A 17,056-nucleotide genomic window follows, 5' to 3' on the forward strand; every position below is an offset into this window, starting at 1 on the left:
AGTCCTTTTTCAGCACATAAATCTACAAGCTCTTCACCATTTCCATTTACAACACTGAACACCCCATGTATAGCAATTATTCCCTCAACTGCCACATTACTCACCTTTGCATTCAAATCACACATCACTATAACCCGGTCTTGTGCATCAAAACCACTAACACACTCATTCAGCTGCTCCCAAAACACTTGCCTCTCATGATCTTTCTTCTCATGCCCAGGTGCATATGCACCAATAGTCACCCATCTTTCTCCATCAACTTTCAGTTTTACCCATATGAATCTAGAGTTTACTTTCTTACACTCTATCACATACTATATATATATATATATTTATATATATATATTTTTTTTTTTCCAAAAGAGGGAACAGAGAAGGGGCCCAGGTGAGGATATTCCCTCAAGGGCCCAGTCCTCTGTTCTCAACGCTACCTCGCTAATGTGGGAAATGGCGAATAGTATGAAAGAAAATATATATTAATATATATATATATATATATATATATATATATATATATATATATATATATATATATATATAGTATTCCCTGCGTGTCGTAGAAGGCGAATAAAAGGCGAGGGAGCAGGAGGCTGAAAATCATCCTCTCTTGTTTTTAATTATCCAAAAGAAGGACCAGAGAAGGGGGCCAAGTGAGGATATTCCCTGAAAGGCTCAGTCCTCTATTCTTAACGCTACCTTGCTGATGCGGGAAATGGCGAATAGTTTGAAAGAAAAAGAATATATAAAAAGAAATTGATTTGTATGTAGCATTTATGGATCTGGAGAAGGCATATGATAGAGTAGATAGAGATGCTCTGTGGAAGGTATTGAGAACATATGGTGTGGGAGGCAAGTTGTTAGAAGCAGTGAAAAGTGTTTATCGAGGATGTAAGGCATGTGTACATGTAGGAAGAGAGGAAAGTGATTGGTTCTCAGTGAATGTAGGTTTGTGGCAGGGGTGTGTGATGTCTCCATGGTTGTTTAATTTGTTTATGGATCGGGTTGTCAGGGAGGTGAATGCAAGAGTTTTGGAAAGAGGGGCAAGTATGGAGTCTGTTGTGGATGAGAGTGCGTGGGAAGTGAGTCAGTTGTTGTTCGCTGATGATACAGCACTGTTGGCTGATTCATGTGAGAAACTGCAGAAGCTGGTGACTGAGTTTGGTAAAGTGTGTGAAAGAAGAAAGCTGAGAGTTAATGTGAATAAGAGCAAGGTTATTAGGTATAGTAGGATTGAGAGTCAAGTTAATTGGGAAGTAAGTTTGAATGGAGAAAAACTGGAGGAAGTAAAGTGTTTTAGATATCTGGGAGTGGATCTGGCAGCGGATGGAACCATGTAAGCGGAAGTGAATCATTTGGTGGGGGAGGGGGCGAAAATTCTGGGAGCCTTGAAGAATGTTTGGAAGTCGAGAACATTATCTCGGTAAGCAAAAATGGGTATGTTTGAAGGAATAGTGGTTCCAACAATGTTGTATGGTTACGAGGCGTGGGCTATGGATAGAGTTGTGCGGAGGAGGGTGGATTTGCTGGAAATGAGATGCTTGAGGACAATGTGTGGTGTGAGGTGGTTTGATCGAGTAAGTAATTATAGGGTAAGAGAGATGTGTGGAAATAAAAAGAGTGTGGTTGAGAGAGCAGAGGAGGGTGTTTTGAAATGGTTTGGTTACATGGAGAGAATGAGTGAGGAAAGATTGACCAAGAGGATGCATGTGTCAGAGGTGGAGGGAACGAGGAGAAGTGGGAGACGAAATTGGAGGTGGAAAGATGGAGTGAAAAAGATTTTGAGTGATTGGGGCCTGAACATGTAGGAGGGTGAAAGGCGTGCAAGGAATAGAGTGACTTGGAACGATGTGGTGTACTGGGGTCAACATGCTGTCAATGGATTGAACCAGGGCATGTGAAGCGTCTGGGGTAAACCATGGAAAGTTGTGTGGGGCCTGCTTGTGGAAAGGGATCTGTGGTTTCGGTGCATTATTACATGACAGCTAGAGACTGAGTGTGAACGAATGGGGCCTTTGTTGTCTTTTTCTAGCGCTACCTCACACACATGACTGGGGAGGGGGTTGTTATTTCATGTGTAGCGGGGTGGCAATGGGAATGAATAAAGGCAGACAGTATGAATTATGTACATGTGTATATATGTATATGTTTGTTTGTGTATATATAGGTGTACGTTGAGATGTATAGGTTTGTATATTTGCGTGTGTAGACATGTATGTATATACATGTGTATGTGGGTGGGTTGGGCCCTTCTTTTGTCTGTTTCCTTGCGCTACCTCGCTAACGCGGGAGACAGTGACAAAGCAAAAGAAATAGATATATTATACTTAATGATTTTGAATAAATGCTATAGCTTTTTTTTGTATCTTTGGTGCAGATCTTTTTAAGACATAGCTGTGTATGCAAGACATCAATAATGGAAGGAGAAGGAAGATGAATATTACTTATCCTACATATAAGAAAGATGTTAATGATTTCAGCACATTCATGTGTAGATATTTTATTGAGAAAATGAGATGAAAACACCTCTTTGTATAAAAAGTGGATGACGATTTTCTGTATATTGCATTTCAGATAGATAAGATACTCAGATTTTTCAACCGCTGTTTGTTACCATAAGGTTAGATGGCATGTTTGGATTATACATTCTCCACATAGGACCTCGCTGTGGCTGGCGTGAACGAGAAAATGGTCTGGAAGGTGACTGGGATGATGGATCGGGGCGAGGGACTGGCCGGGGAGTCCCTGTTTCATCACGTAATTCTCGCCCACCATGGGATGAAAAGGAGGGCCACCTACGAAAGTCTTGGGATGAGGATAACTTACCTGAGTGGTAAGTGAACAATTTTATGATTATGTTAGGGAGCTGTTCGATGCAACATTTCATTTACTTTTTACTTTATTTATAATTGTCTCTGGATTCTCTTTCAAGTTATGGTCCTAGTGATATCCTGGAGCTCTTGCAGCTCCCTGGCTGCAACACTTCCAGTAGCAGGGAAATGATGGACTCTTGTAAATGAGACATTGTCAGACAAGATTGTACTCCCTTTGATAAAGCCTCATCAGAAGCAACTTCTCACTACCAGTGTAACCTTGTGCAGCTCTAGTCTGGTAACTTAGCCTTTTCATTTGAATATGATTTTTACTTCTCATTTAGACTTTAATTATGATCTGTAGTTGCTCATGATGGTTCAAATTAGTGGGACTGTAGATGACTTATATATCATGATCAGGATATCATTGTAAAATTTTTATTCACATCAGCTGTATATTATATATTCATAGTTAAACTGTAAATTCTTTTTTCACAGCAAACTGCTTGAATATGAAAACCATGCAATTGCTCTTTGGAGTAACAAAGTTATTGATATCTTTATCATTGAATCCTTTAATTTTGAGATTGTTTGATATTTATTGGATATCATTGTGAAGGTTGTCACTATTATTCATCTCTCTCTCTCTCTCTTCTCTCTCTCTCTCTCTCTCTCTCTCTCTCTCTCTCTCTCTCTCTCTTTACAGATTTTAGAGGAAGTGAAAAACCTGTTTTTAAAATATGCCATGTCATTGTTATTGGGAAAGATATGAGAAACTAGTTAGTTCCAAAGTTTTGAGTTCTAGTGAAAGGAACAGTTATCAGAACAGCCCGCTTTTGAGTTGCCAGTGGCCATACAGTTATCATGGGACACTGGAGATTTCTAAGGACCATGTGGCCTAGCAATTGGTGAGAGCACACAAAGAACCAGCTCGTGGGAGCAAAAACCTCAGTAATACTTATAGGAGAAGGGTGGTGAACCAACACTGTGGTGTAGGACAATTGGGTCAAGTTCTGAAGTTAGCCCAATGGATTTTATAAGTTGGACCACTTTTGACTGAACTGTTTCAAGTAAGGATGCAGAGCTAGAACCACCCCAGATGTGAGAGCAGTACTCCATACAAGAACAAATCAGTTCTTCATATAAATGGAGCAACTATTCTTTTGTTTCCCCTTTATCATTGTTCCATCTAGTTCTTATATCTATATCTTCACAGTCACCCTTTCCTCATTTATCCTTTCCATATGTCTGGAAAATTTCGTTGCCTCTTCCTCAGCTACATCATAAGTAATCTTGCTACCACACCTCTCTCTAACCCCATAATTTTTTATTTGATCATCCCTCCTTACACAATTTAATCTCTAAAGCATTAATTTCCAACACATTCACTCTATTCTTTACATTTTTGTTTAAGGCCCATACTTTGCATCCAGACAGAAATGATGGGACTTCTATACCATCAGACATTCATCTTTTCCCTTACAGACATGACCTCTCTTTCCACACATTGCTCAGTGCAGCTCAGACCTTATCCCTTTCATTAACCATGTGGATCATATCAGCTACCATGGTTCCATTCACTGCCATATCCACTCACAGGTATCTGAAACACTTCACACTGTATGAATCATGTCAGCTACCATGAGTCTGTTCACTTCCGTATGCACTCCTAGATGTCTAAGATACCATATGGATGTCAGCTACCTTGGTTCCATTCTCTGCCTTATCCACTCACAGGTATCTGAAAGACTTCACATTGTATGAATCATGTCAGCTACCATGAGCCCATTCACTGCCATATCCACTTCCAGGTATCTAAAACACTGTATGGATCATGTCAGCTACCGTGGGTCCATTCACTGCCTTATCCACTTCCAGATATCTGAAACATTTCATTTCATTCAAGTTCTTTTCGTTCAAGTTAAAACTCTAGACAACCTGTCCCTTTTCACTGTTTAACCTTAATATTAATCTTCCTTTTATTCACATTTACATTTGCTTTTTTTCTTGCTCACTTTCTCCTAAACCCAGTCACCAGCTCTTTTAGTTTCTCACATGAATCTGCCATCAGCACTGTGTCACTAGCAAACTTGCCCTTCTCTCCAATACTTCTGCATCCACCTCTTTCACCACCACATCCTTGAACAAAGTAGACATCCATGATGGTATCACACCCCTTGCTGCAGACCCACCTTTATCTGGAATCACTCACCTTCTCAATGTACCTATACACATGCTTTACTCTTTTGGTAAAAATTCCTCACTGCTTCTAGGGGCTTACCTGCCATGCCATAGCACCTTCCTCAGAACTTCTTTATTAGCCTTATCATGTGTTCTCTCAAGATCCATAACTGCCAGTTACAAATCTCTCTGTTTCTTTTAAAAGTTTTCTCACATGCTTGTTTTCAAAGCACACACTTGATCCGCACGTCCTCTGTCTTTACTGAAACCTCATTGTTTTTCCTCAGTTTGATGTTCTTTGTATTCCACCATCCTCTCAATCACCAGTCTTCCATACAACATACCAGGTACATTGAACAAAGTCATACCTCTTCAGTTTGAACTCTTGTTTTTATCCCACTTGCCTTTATGCTGGAGCACTATACAGGCATTTTGTCAATCCTAAGGCACCTCATCATAACCCATGCACTTAATGAAAATCCTAACTAACCAGTAAACAACACAATCACCCCTTAAGAAATTCAACTGCAAAACTGTCAGTTCCAGCCACCTTTCCACATTTCATCCTACACAAGACTTTTACCTCATCTTTTTTCACCAAACCACTTTTCATGACTCATTTCTCATACCAACTCAACCTGAACACCCTATATCTGCCACCCTATCATCAGACACATTCAGCAATCATTCATAGTACTTCCTCTGTCTCCTCTTCACCTCATCATTGCCTGTTGTCACTTCCCTGTATGCCCCACCTCAATGAAGTTCCTATTTGTTCTCTCGTTTTCCTCACATTTCTTAGTCTCTCTGAAGTGTATTTATACTCACTCACCTCATCTCTTGCTGTATATTTCAACCTCTGCATCTTCTTCTTGCTGTTTTATCGTGAACTCATCCCAATTACTTCCACTCCTCCCTTGTAAGTACAACTTGTACTCCTCTCTTTGCTCATGCATTATCGGCTTAAGTTTTATCATCCCACCTTTCATTACCCTCTTTCTCCTACCATCAATCCTTCTGCATACCGCTCATTTCTCTTGCACATGCCAACTCTACTTCTTTAAACACCTTCCATTCCTCATCTGCTGCCCTAGCTTATAATTATGTACTCTATACTTTTGCCATTGCATACTTAACTTGTCCTGTTATATCTGCATACAAGCCCATTTTCCAAGCTGAATTACTATTACCACCCTATTCTTACCCATAACATTTTGTCTTTCCAAAAGCCCATACAAATATTCACCCTTATCTCCACCAGGTACACCTCATAGTGATCAAACTTTCCATCAGTTTCCTTCACAGCATATTCACATCCAAAAGTCTCTCATTTGCATACTTAAGTAGAACTTACTTTCAGTTATGCCTGCTTACCATCTTTCCTACCACAGGTGGACTTATTTATTTTATTTATTATACTTGATTGCCCTTTCTCGCATCAGTGAGGTAGCACCAGGAAACAGATAGAGAACGGCCCATCCTCCCATTTATTTTTTCATACATGCTTGCCATTTCCCACATTAGCGAGGTAGTGTTAAGAACAGAGGACTAAACCCTAGAGGGACTGTCCTCACATGGCCCCCTTCTCTGTTCCTTCTTTTGGAAAGTATAAAATGGGAGGGAAGGATTCCCAGCTCCCTCCCCTTCTAGTTGCCTTCTACGACACGCAGGGAATACATGGGAAGTATTCTTTCTCCTCTGTCATTCACATACATAGACATATACGTATATACACTTGTACATATTCATACTTGCTTGCCTTCATCCATTGCTGGTAACATTTAGCCCCACTGGAAACAGCATGGCTACCCCTTGCCTCAGGAAGGTAGTGCCAAGAAACCAGACAAAAAAAAGCCTCCTTCATTCACACTTAGTCCCTAGCTGTCATATGTAATGCGCCAAAATCACAGATTGCTATCCACATCCAGGCCTCATAGAGCTTTCCATGGTTTACCTCAGATGTTTCACATGCGCTGGTTCAGTCCATTGACAGCAAGTTGACCCCAGTATACCACATTGTTCAATTCACTCTATTCCTTGCATGCCTCTCGCCCTCCTCTATGGTTAGGCCCCAATCGCTCAAAATCTTTTTCACTCTATCCATCCATCTAAAATTTGGTCTCCCACTTCTTGTTCCCTCTCCCTCTGACACATATATTGTCTATGTCAACCTTTCCTCTCTCATTCTCTCCACATGTCCAAACCATTTCAACGCACCTTCTGCTGTCTCGAGCACACTTTTTATTACCTAACATCTCTCTTACCCTTTCATTATTTTCTCAATCAAAGCACCTCACACCACATATTGTCATCAAACATTTCATTTCCAGCACATCCACCCTCCACTGTACAACCCCATCTATAGCTAATGCCTCGCAACCACATGATATTGTTGGAACTACTATTCCTTCAAACATACCCATTTTTGCTGTCCGAGATGAAGTTCTCTCATTCCACACATTCTTAATTGCTCCTAGAACCTTCACTCCTTACCCCATCCTGTGACTTACTTCTGCTTCCATGGTTCCATTTGCTGCTAAGTCCACTCCCAGGTATCTAAAACACTTCACTTCCTCCAATTTTTCTCCATTCAGACTTACATCACAATTAACTTTTCCCTCAACCCTACCGAACCTAATAACCTTGCTCTTATTCACATTTACTCTCAACTTTCTTTTTTCACACACTTTACCAAACTCAGTCACCAACTTCTGCAGTTTCTCACCCGAATCAGCCACCAGCACTGTATCATCAGTGAACAACAACTGACTCGCTTCCCAAGCCCACTCATCCACAACAGACTGCATACTTGCCCCTCTGCAAAACTCTTGCATTCACCTCCCTAACCACCCCATCCATAAACAAATCAAACATCCATGGAGACATCACGCACCCCTGCCGCAAACCTACATTCACTGAGAACCAATCACTTTCCTCTCTTCCTACTCGTACTTATGCATTACAGCCTTGATAAAAACTTTTCACTGCTTCTAGCAACTTACCTCCGACACCATATATTCTTAAAACCTTTCACAAAGCATCTCTATCCATCCTATCATATGCCCTCTCCAGATCCATAAATGCTACATACAAATCCATCTGTTTTTCTAAGCATTTCTCACATACATTCTTTAAAGCAAACACCTGATCCACACATCCTCCACCACTTCTGAAACGACACTGCTCTTCCCCAATCTGATGCTCTATACATACCTTTAACCTCTTAATCAATACCCTCCCATATAATTTCCCAGGAATACTCAACAAACTTATACCTCTGCAATTTGAACACTCGCCTTTATCCCCTTTGCCTTTGTACATTGGCACTATGCATGCATTCTGCCAATCCTTAGGCACTTCACCATGATCCATACATACTCTGATATTTTTGCCAACCAATCAACAACACAGTCATCTCCCCCTTTTTTTTTTTTTTTTTATAAATTCCACAGCAATACCATCCAAACCCACTGCCTTGCCGGCTTTCATCTTCCAATGCAAAGCTTTAACTACCTCTTCTCTGCTCACCAAACCATTCTTCCTGACCCTCTCTTTGCACACCACCCCAACCAAAACACCTTACATCTGCCACTCTTATCATCAAACACATTCAGCAATCCTTCAGTGTCTTACACCCATTATTTACCAACTTTCAGAACATCTTTTTATTCTCCCTAGAATTTAATGGTACTCTCACCCCCTACTCTCGTTAGCCCTCTTTTTCAACTCTTGCCCCTTTCTCTTGGCCTCATGCCACTTTCCTTTATACGTCTCCCAGTCATTTGTACTCCTTCCTTGTTAGTATCGTCCAAACACCCCTCATTTCTCTTTCACTGACAGCTTTACTTCTTCATCCTACCACTCACTGCTCTTTTTAATCTGCGTACCTCCCACCTTCCTCATGCCACATGCATCTTTTGCACATGCCATCACTGCTTCCCTAAATGCATCCCATTCCTCATCCACTCCCCTCTCATCATTTGCTGTCACCTTTTGCAATTCTACACTCAATCTCTCCTGGTACTTCCTCATACAAGTCTCCTTTCCAGGCTCTCTTATTCTCACTACTCTCTTCTTCCCAACATTCTCTTTTCTTTTGAAAACCTCCACAGATCTTCACCTTCGCCTTCACAAAATAGTGATCAGACATCCCGCCAGCTGCTCCTCTCAGCTCCTTGATATCCGAAAGTCTCTCTTTTACATACCTATCAATTAGCACATAATCTGATAATGCCCTTTGACCGTCTCTCCTATTCACATATGTATACTTATGAATATTTATCTTTTTAAACCAGGTATTCCCAGTCACCAATCTTTTTTCAGCAAATAAGTCCACAAGCTCTTCACCATTTCCATTCACAACACTGAATACCCCATGTACACCAGTTATACCCTCAACTGCCACATTACCCACCTTTGCATTTGAGTCACCCATCACTAATACCCAGTTTTGTGCACCAAAGCTGCTAACACACTCACTCATCTGCTTCCAAAACCCTTGCCTCTCATGATCTTTCTTCTCATGACCAGGTGCATAAGCACCAATAATCACCCATATCTCTCTATCCACTTTAAGTTTTACCCACATCAGTCTAGAATTTACTTTCTTACACTATCACACACTCCAACAACTCCTGCTTCTGGAGTAGTGCTACTCCTTCCTTAGACTTTGACCTCTCACCAACTCCTGACTTTACACCCAAGACTTTTCCAAACCATTCTTCCCCTCTACCCTAGAGCTTCAATTCACTAAAAGTCAGATCATCCAGGTTTCTTTCCTTAAACATACTACCTATCTCTCCTTTCTTTTCATCTTGGTTACATCCACACACATTCATACACCCCAATCTGTGCCTATGAGGAGGATGAGCACTCACTGCTTGACTCCTTCTTTTGTTTCCTTTTTTAGAAATTGAAATAAAAGGAGGGGGGGTTTCCAACCCCCCACTCCTACCCCCATTAGTCACCTTCTACGAGACGTGGCAATATGTGGGAAGTATTCTCTCTCCCTAATCCTCAGGGATTATGTGTACTTATTATGTCCCTCTTTTTAAACCAGGTATTTCCATTCACCTATTGTTTTTCAGCAGGTTACTTCACGAACTGTTCACTGAATCTGTTCACCTCACTGAATATCCCTTTATCCCCAGTTATACTCTCAAGTTCTACTTTATCCACTTTTTCAAGTCACCCCTCTGTAATACTTGGTCTCTTACATCTACTGTTGACGCACTGCTTCACCTGGTCCCAAAACACTCGCTTCTCTTCATCGGACTTCTTATGGCTACGTACAGGACTAAGAATCATCCACCTCCAGTAATCCTCATTCATTTATATCTACTTCAGTTTGGGGCTCTTTTTGTAATGCTTTCAAGCATGCCCACAACTCCTTCTGCAGCAAAAGTACTTCCCCTTCATTAGTTCTCATGTGGACATTTACTTCAGATTTTACCACAAAGCCTGTCCCATACCATTTTTTCCCCCTATCCCTTGAACTTTGTTTCACTCAGAGGAAGAGCATCCTAGTTTCGTTCCTCAGACGTGCTACCTGTACCTCGCTGCGTCTCATCCGGATTACATCAATGCTCATTTCACCACCCATGTCAGAGCCTCTGAGTAGGATGAGCACTCTTCACTTGGCTCCTTTTCTAACATTTAGAAATTCGAAAAGAAGGGGAGGATTTTCTGCCCCTCACTCCTGCCCCTCTTAGTTGCTTTATATGATGTGATGGAAACATGTGGAAAGTATTCTCTCTCTCTAAGGGTTATAAATGGTAATTTTGTTTGGTAAGTTGTAAAGTGTGTGAAAGAAGAAAGTTAAGAATAAATGTGAATAAGAGCAAGGTTATTAGGTACAATAGGGTTGAGGGTCAAGTCAATTGAGAGGTAAGTTTGAATGGAGAAAAACTGGAGGAAGTGAAGTGTTTTAGATATCTGGGAGTGGATCTGGCAGCGGATGGAACCATGGAAGCGGAAGTGGATCATAGGGTGGGGGAGGGGGCGAAAATTCTGGGAGCCTTGAAGAATGTGTGGAAGTCGAGAACATTATCTCGGAAAGCAAAAATGGGTATGTTTGAAGGAATAGTGGTTCCAACAATGTTGTATGGTTGCGAGGCGTGGGCTATGGATAGAGTTGTGCGCAGGAGGATGGATGTGCTGGAAATGAGATGTTTGAGGACAATGTGTGGTGTGAGGTGGTTTGATCGAGTAAGTAACGTATGGGTAAGAGAGACGTGTGGAAATAAAAAGAGCGTGGTTGAGAGAGCAGAATAGGGTGTTTTGAAATGGTTTGGGCACATGGAGAGAATGAGTGAGGAAAGATTGACCAAGAGGATATATGTGTCGGAGGTGGAGGGAACGAGGAGAAGAGGGAGACCAAATTGGAGGTGGAAAGATGGAGTGAAAAAGATTTTGTGTGATCGGGGCCTGAACATGCAGGAGGGTGAAAGGAGGGCAAGGAATAGAGTGAATTGGAGCGATGTGGTATACCGGGGTTGACGTGCTGTCAGTGGATTGAATCGGGGCATGTGAAGCGTCTGGGGTAAACCATGGAAAGCTGTGTAGGTATGTATATTTGCGTGTGTGGACGTATGTATATACATGTGTATTGGGGTGGGTTGGGCCATTTCTTTTGTCTGTTTCCTTGCGCTACCTCGCAAACGCAGGAGACAGCGACAAAGCAAAAAAAAAAAAAAAAAAAAATTGAGATGTATAGGTATGTATATTTGCGTGTGTGTGTGTGTACATTGTGTATGGGGGTGGGTTGTGCCATTTCTTTCGTCTGTTTCCTTGCGCTACCTCGCAAACGCGGGAGACAGTGACAAAGCAAAATGAATAAATAAATATAAAATTGCATTCTCCTGTATTTCTTGTATGCATTTCCCTAAAGGGAGGAAAGCTTTTAGAAGCAGACAGGAGTTTTTATGAAGAGAGTAAGTTGGTAGACAGGAGGGTGAGGAGTTCCAGGTGAAGCTGGGCCTGTTGTAGGGGTGTATGATGTTGCCATGGCTGTTTGTTTCTGCATAGGGTCTAGAGTGAGGTAAATGGAAGGGTCTTGGAGAGAGTTACAGGTATGCAGTCAGTTGGGGGTGAGGGGACCTGGAAATTGAGCCATTTGTTATTTGCTGATGTCATGGAATTGGTGGCAGATTCGAATGAGAAACTGCAGAAGTTGATGTCTGAGTTTGGGAGTGTATTTGAGAGGAGAAAGTTGAGAGTAAATACGAATTAGAGCACAGTTATTTGGTTTAGCAGTGCAAAGTGACAGGTTACCTATGGTGTGAGTTTCAATGGAGAAAAATTGGAGGAAGTAAAGTGTTAAGATTAGATACCTGGGTATGTTTACATTGAATTGAACCATGCAAGTGGAGGTAAGTGAGTCATAGGGTGGATGCAGGGCAAAAGTTGTGAGAGCATTTAGGAATATTTAGAAAGAGAGGTCACAGTGAAAGAGGGCAAAAAATGGTTATGTTTAAAAATATGGTAATCCCAATGGATGGATTCGTGCAAGGCTTGGAATATGGTTGAGATTATATGGAAATGCATGGTTGTGTTGGAAGTGAGATGCTTGAGGAAAATATGTAGTGTGAGGAGGGTTGATTGAATTATGATAGGGGAAGAGAGTTGTGTGGTAATAAGGAGAGTATAGTTGAGAGAACTGAAGAGAGATGCTGAAATGGTTTGGAGATATGGTGAGAATGAGTAAGGAGAGGTTGACAAAGAGGATATTTGTCTGAAATAGGGGGAATGAGGAGAGAGGGAAAATCAGATTGGAGATGGAAAGGTGGAGTGGATAAGATGCTCAGATCTTGCACATGCAAGATGGTGAATGGCATGTACGGGATTGAGTGAATTGGAGCAATGTGGTATGCAGGTATCAACATGCTATCACTGGACCGAACTAGAGCACATGAAGCAGCTGGGAAACCACGAAAGGCCTTTGGGGCTTGGTTGTAGATGGGGCCTTTAGTTTTGGTCCATTACACATGGCAAGTAGGGAGTGGGGCCTTTTCCTTGTCTGATCCTGGTGGTACCTTGCTAATGTTGGAAACGGTGAACAAGCATGAAAAGAAATTTTCTTTAATAGGTCCATCCCTAATGTATGAATAAAAGCTCCTGTAAATTATAGTCTATATTTACGAGTTAGATTATGATATTTACATGTTAGGAACATGAGCCTCTACCTAAAGTGCCATCAGCCTTGGCTTCCTTGTCACCTCTCCCAGCTACACCAGTACTTAGCTGCCAGTTTGCAATTTGTGTAGTCATTTTGTGAAAAAACTTATTGTCTAAAAATTTGTAGAATGACTGGTAATTTATATATTTGCTGAATAGAAAAATAGAATTGAGAATTTTCATGATTAAGGCTTACCTGTATTTATGTGTTACTGGATTCCACCTGCATGTGGTCACACCATGAGAGAAAAGTTACCTTCACCAAGGCTCTTTCATTTTTAGTAGATGAAAAGGAGTACAGACTCATTGAAACACTTTTTGCTGGAAAGGCATCCATTATCTCCTTGCTTTGATAGCACATCCTTGTAGAAGCAGGAACCCCATAAAAGAGGTCCTGGGGTTGTATAGTTAATTTAGATAATTGTATCTTTATATACTTATATCTAAGGATTATTGTGTATCTTTCAGGGCTACAGAAAATACAGATGAAAAAGGTGGAAGCTTTGATGCGTCAGGTGCCTATCATGGTCCTGGTTGGTCAGATGAAGATGACCCCTCTGCTGAAGGTCGTGGTAGTGGGATACAGCCTAGGCAGAAATCAAGTCCAGATAAGTCTTCAAGACCTGAATGTGTAGTTGTTGACAAGCTAGATCCAGGTACTAGAGAGGAAGAGACCGAATCAGAAGAGGATATTAAGAAAAATGGTGTCGAGGAAGAGCTCCCCCAGGAACAAGCAACAGTGGCTGTGGTTGACTCCACTCATAATTGTCACACACCAGGAAACAGTATACAATCAGAGGTTGGTGTATTCTCTTCTGTGACAATACTCTTTATGTTTCTCTTCATACAAATGACAAGCTTTTTTAGTTTCTACATACCATTTGTGTGTCTGTGTTTTTTAGTCTATCAGTTATTGTTTATTCCCTATGAAATTTTTCTTGGGAAATTATGTAGGATTATTATGATGATGGAATTATGGAAGCAGAAGTGAGTCATAGGATGGGTGAGTTGGCAAAGGTTTTGGAGCATTGAAGAATGTGTGGGAAGGGAGGTCATTATGTGGGAGGGTGAAAATGGGTATGTCTGAAAGTATAGTAGTCCCAACAATGTTGTATGGATGTGAGGAATGGGCAATAGGTTAGGATGTGCAGATGAGGGTGGATGTGTTGGATATAAAATGTTGTAGGATGATATGTAATGGGAGGTGATTTGATCAAGTAAGCAGTGAAAGTGTAAGAAAAAGGTGTGGTAGTAAAAAGAGTGTGATTGAGAGAGCTGAAGAGGGTATGCTTAAATGGTTTGGACATGTGGAGAGAATGAGTGAGGCAAGGTTGGCAGAGAGGATATTTATATATGATTTTATACTTTATTGTCGTGTCCCGCGTTAGCAAGGTAGTGCCAGGGAATAGATGAAGAAAGACATCCATTCACATACACATAACATGCATAGAACATCCAATTTCTTTAGTCAAACATTCTACCTGTCTTTCCTTTCTTCTCATCTTGGTTACATCCACACACATTCAGACACTCCAGTATGAGTCTTCGAGTAGGATAAGCACTCCCTGCCTGGGTCCTTCTGTTTCTTCTTTTAGAAATTGAAATCCTCCCTTTCTGTATTACTTCGCAAAAGAAGAGACAGAGCAAGGAGCCAAGTGAGGTATTTAACCTTAAAGGTTCTGTCATCTGCTCTTGGTGCTACCTCACTCACGTGGGAAATGGCTCATGTGTATGAAAAAAATCCACTTCTTGTAATTCAGTTTCTAAAAGAAGAAACAGAAGAAAGAGTCAAGTGGGGAGTGCTTATTCTCCTCTAAGGCTCAGATTGGGTTGTCTGAATGTGTGTGTGGATGTAACCAAGATGAGAATAAAGGAGAGATAGGTTGTATGTTTAAGGAAAGAATTCTGGATGTTCTGGCTCTGAATGAATGAAGCACAAGGGTAAAGGGGAAGAATGGTTTGGAAATGTTTTGGGATTAGAGTCAGGGGTTGGTGAGAGGACAAGAGCTAAGGAAGGAGTAATGCTTCTCCTGAAGCAGTTGTGGGAGTGTGTGACAGTGTAAGGAAGTAAATTCTAGAGTGATTTGGGTAAAACTGAAAGTGGCTTGCAAGAAATGGGTGATTATGCACCTAGTCATGAGGAAAAAAATATCATGAGAGGCAAGCGTTTTGGAAGCAGCTGATGGAGTATGTCAGCAGTTTTCGGTGCACGAGACTGGGCATTGGTGATGGGTGATTTGAATGTGAACATGAGTAATGTGGCAGTTCAGTGTATAACTGGTGTGTATAGGGTATTCATTATTGTGAATGGCAATGTTGAAGATCTTGTGGATTTGTATGTTGAAAAAAAGATTGTGATTAGGAATGCCGGGTTTAAAAAGAGATCATTTTTTTTCTTTTATTATACTTTGTCGCTGTCTCTCGCGTTAGCGACGTAGTGCATGGAAACAGACGAAAGAATGGCCCAACCCACCCACATACACATGTATATACATATACATCCACACACACACATATACATACCTATACATTTCAGCGTATACATATACATACATACACAGACATATACATATATACGTATGTAGATAATTCACTTGCTGCCTTTATTCATTCCCGTCGCCACCCTGCTACACATGAAATGACAACCCCCTCCCCCCACATGCATACAAGGTAGTGCTAGGAAAGGACAAGAAAGGCCACATTCGTTCACACTCAGTCTCTATCTGTCTTGCATAATGCACCGAAACCACAGCTTCCTTTCCCCATCCAGGCTCCACAGAGCTTTCCATGGTTTACCCCAGACGCTTCACATGTCCTGGTTCAATCCATTGACAGCACATTGAACCCAGTATACCACATCGTTCCATTTCACTCTATTCCTTGCACGCCTTTCACCCTCCTGCATGTTCAGGCCCTGATCGCTCAAAATCTTTTTCTCCCCTTTTTGTCACTCATTCTCTCCATGTGACAAAACCATTTCAATACACTCTCTTCTGCTCTCTCAACCATACTCTTTTTTTTACCACACATCTCTCTAACCATTTCATTACTTGCTCAATCAAACCAACTCAAACCACATATTGTCCTCAAACATCTCATTTCCAATACATCCACCCACCTCTGCACAGCCCTCTCTATAGCTCATGCCTTGCAAGCTTGTAATGGGAGCAGGGGGCTAGAAACCCTCCCCTCCTTGTATTTTAACTTTCTAAAAGGGAAACAGAAGAAAAAGAGAGATATACATAAGTATACATATGTGAGAAGGAAAGATGGTCAGAGTGCTTTATTAGATTATGTATTGATTGATAGGCATATAAAAGAGAGACTTTTGGATGTAAAAGTGCTGAGAGGGGCAGCTGGTGGGATGTCTGAACACTCTTGTAGAGACAAAGCTGAAGATTGGTGGAGGTTTTCAAAAAGAGGAGATAGTGTAGAGAAGAGAGTGGTTAGAGTAAATGAGCTTGGAAATGAGACTTGTGTGATGAAATACCAGGAAAGATTGAATGTAGAATGGCAAAAGGTGAGAACAAATGAAGTAAGGAGAGTGGGTGAGGAATGGGATGTATATAGGGAAGCAGTGATGGGATGTGTAAGAGATGCATGTGGCATGAGAAAGGCTGGAGGTGGGCAGATTGGAAAGGGTAGTGAGTGGTAGGATGAAGAAGTAAAGTTGTTAGTGAAAGCAAACAGAGAGGCATTTGGATGATACTTACAAGGAAGGAGTGCAAATGATTTGCAGATGTATAAGAGAAAGCTACAGGAGATCAAGAGGGAAGGTGCAAGGGTTGAAAAAGAGTGCAAATGAGAGTTGGGGTGAGAGAGTATCATTAAACTTTAGGGAGAATAAAAAGATGTTTTGGAAGGAGGTAAATGAAATGTGTAAGAAAAGA

The 17,056-nt window shown here is 41.2% G+C and overlaps 1 protein-coding gene across 5 annotated transcripts in view; it reads left to right on the forward strand.

Annotated features, from left to right (window-relative positions):
- Nucleotides 1-2,612: 2,612 nt before the first annotated feature.
- The window catches only part of LOC139746040 (uncharacterized), a 304,925-nt gene continuing 290,481 nt past the window's right edge, over nt 2,613-17,056 (forward strand). For all 5 annotated transcript variants that reach the window (XM_071656858.1, XM_071656854.1, XM_071656856.1 and 2 more), the window contains exons 1-2: nt 2,613-2,830; nt 13,635-13,965. In XM_071656858.1, coding sequence (XP_071512959.1) covers nt 2,628-2,830; nt 13,635-13,965 — 534 coding nt within the window. In that variant the 5' untranslated portion in view covers nt 2,613-2,627. The remainder of the gene's footprint in view (nt 2,831-13,634; nt 13,966-17,056) is intronic.

The sequence above is a fragment of the Panulirus ornatus genome, chromosome 63, assembly GCF_036320965.1.
Source record: "Panulirus ornatus isolate Po-2019 chromosome 63, ASM3632096v1, whole genome shotgun sequence".
NCBI lineage: Eukaryota > Metazoa > Arthropoda > Malacostraca > Decapoda > Palinuridae > Panulirus > Panulirus ornatus.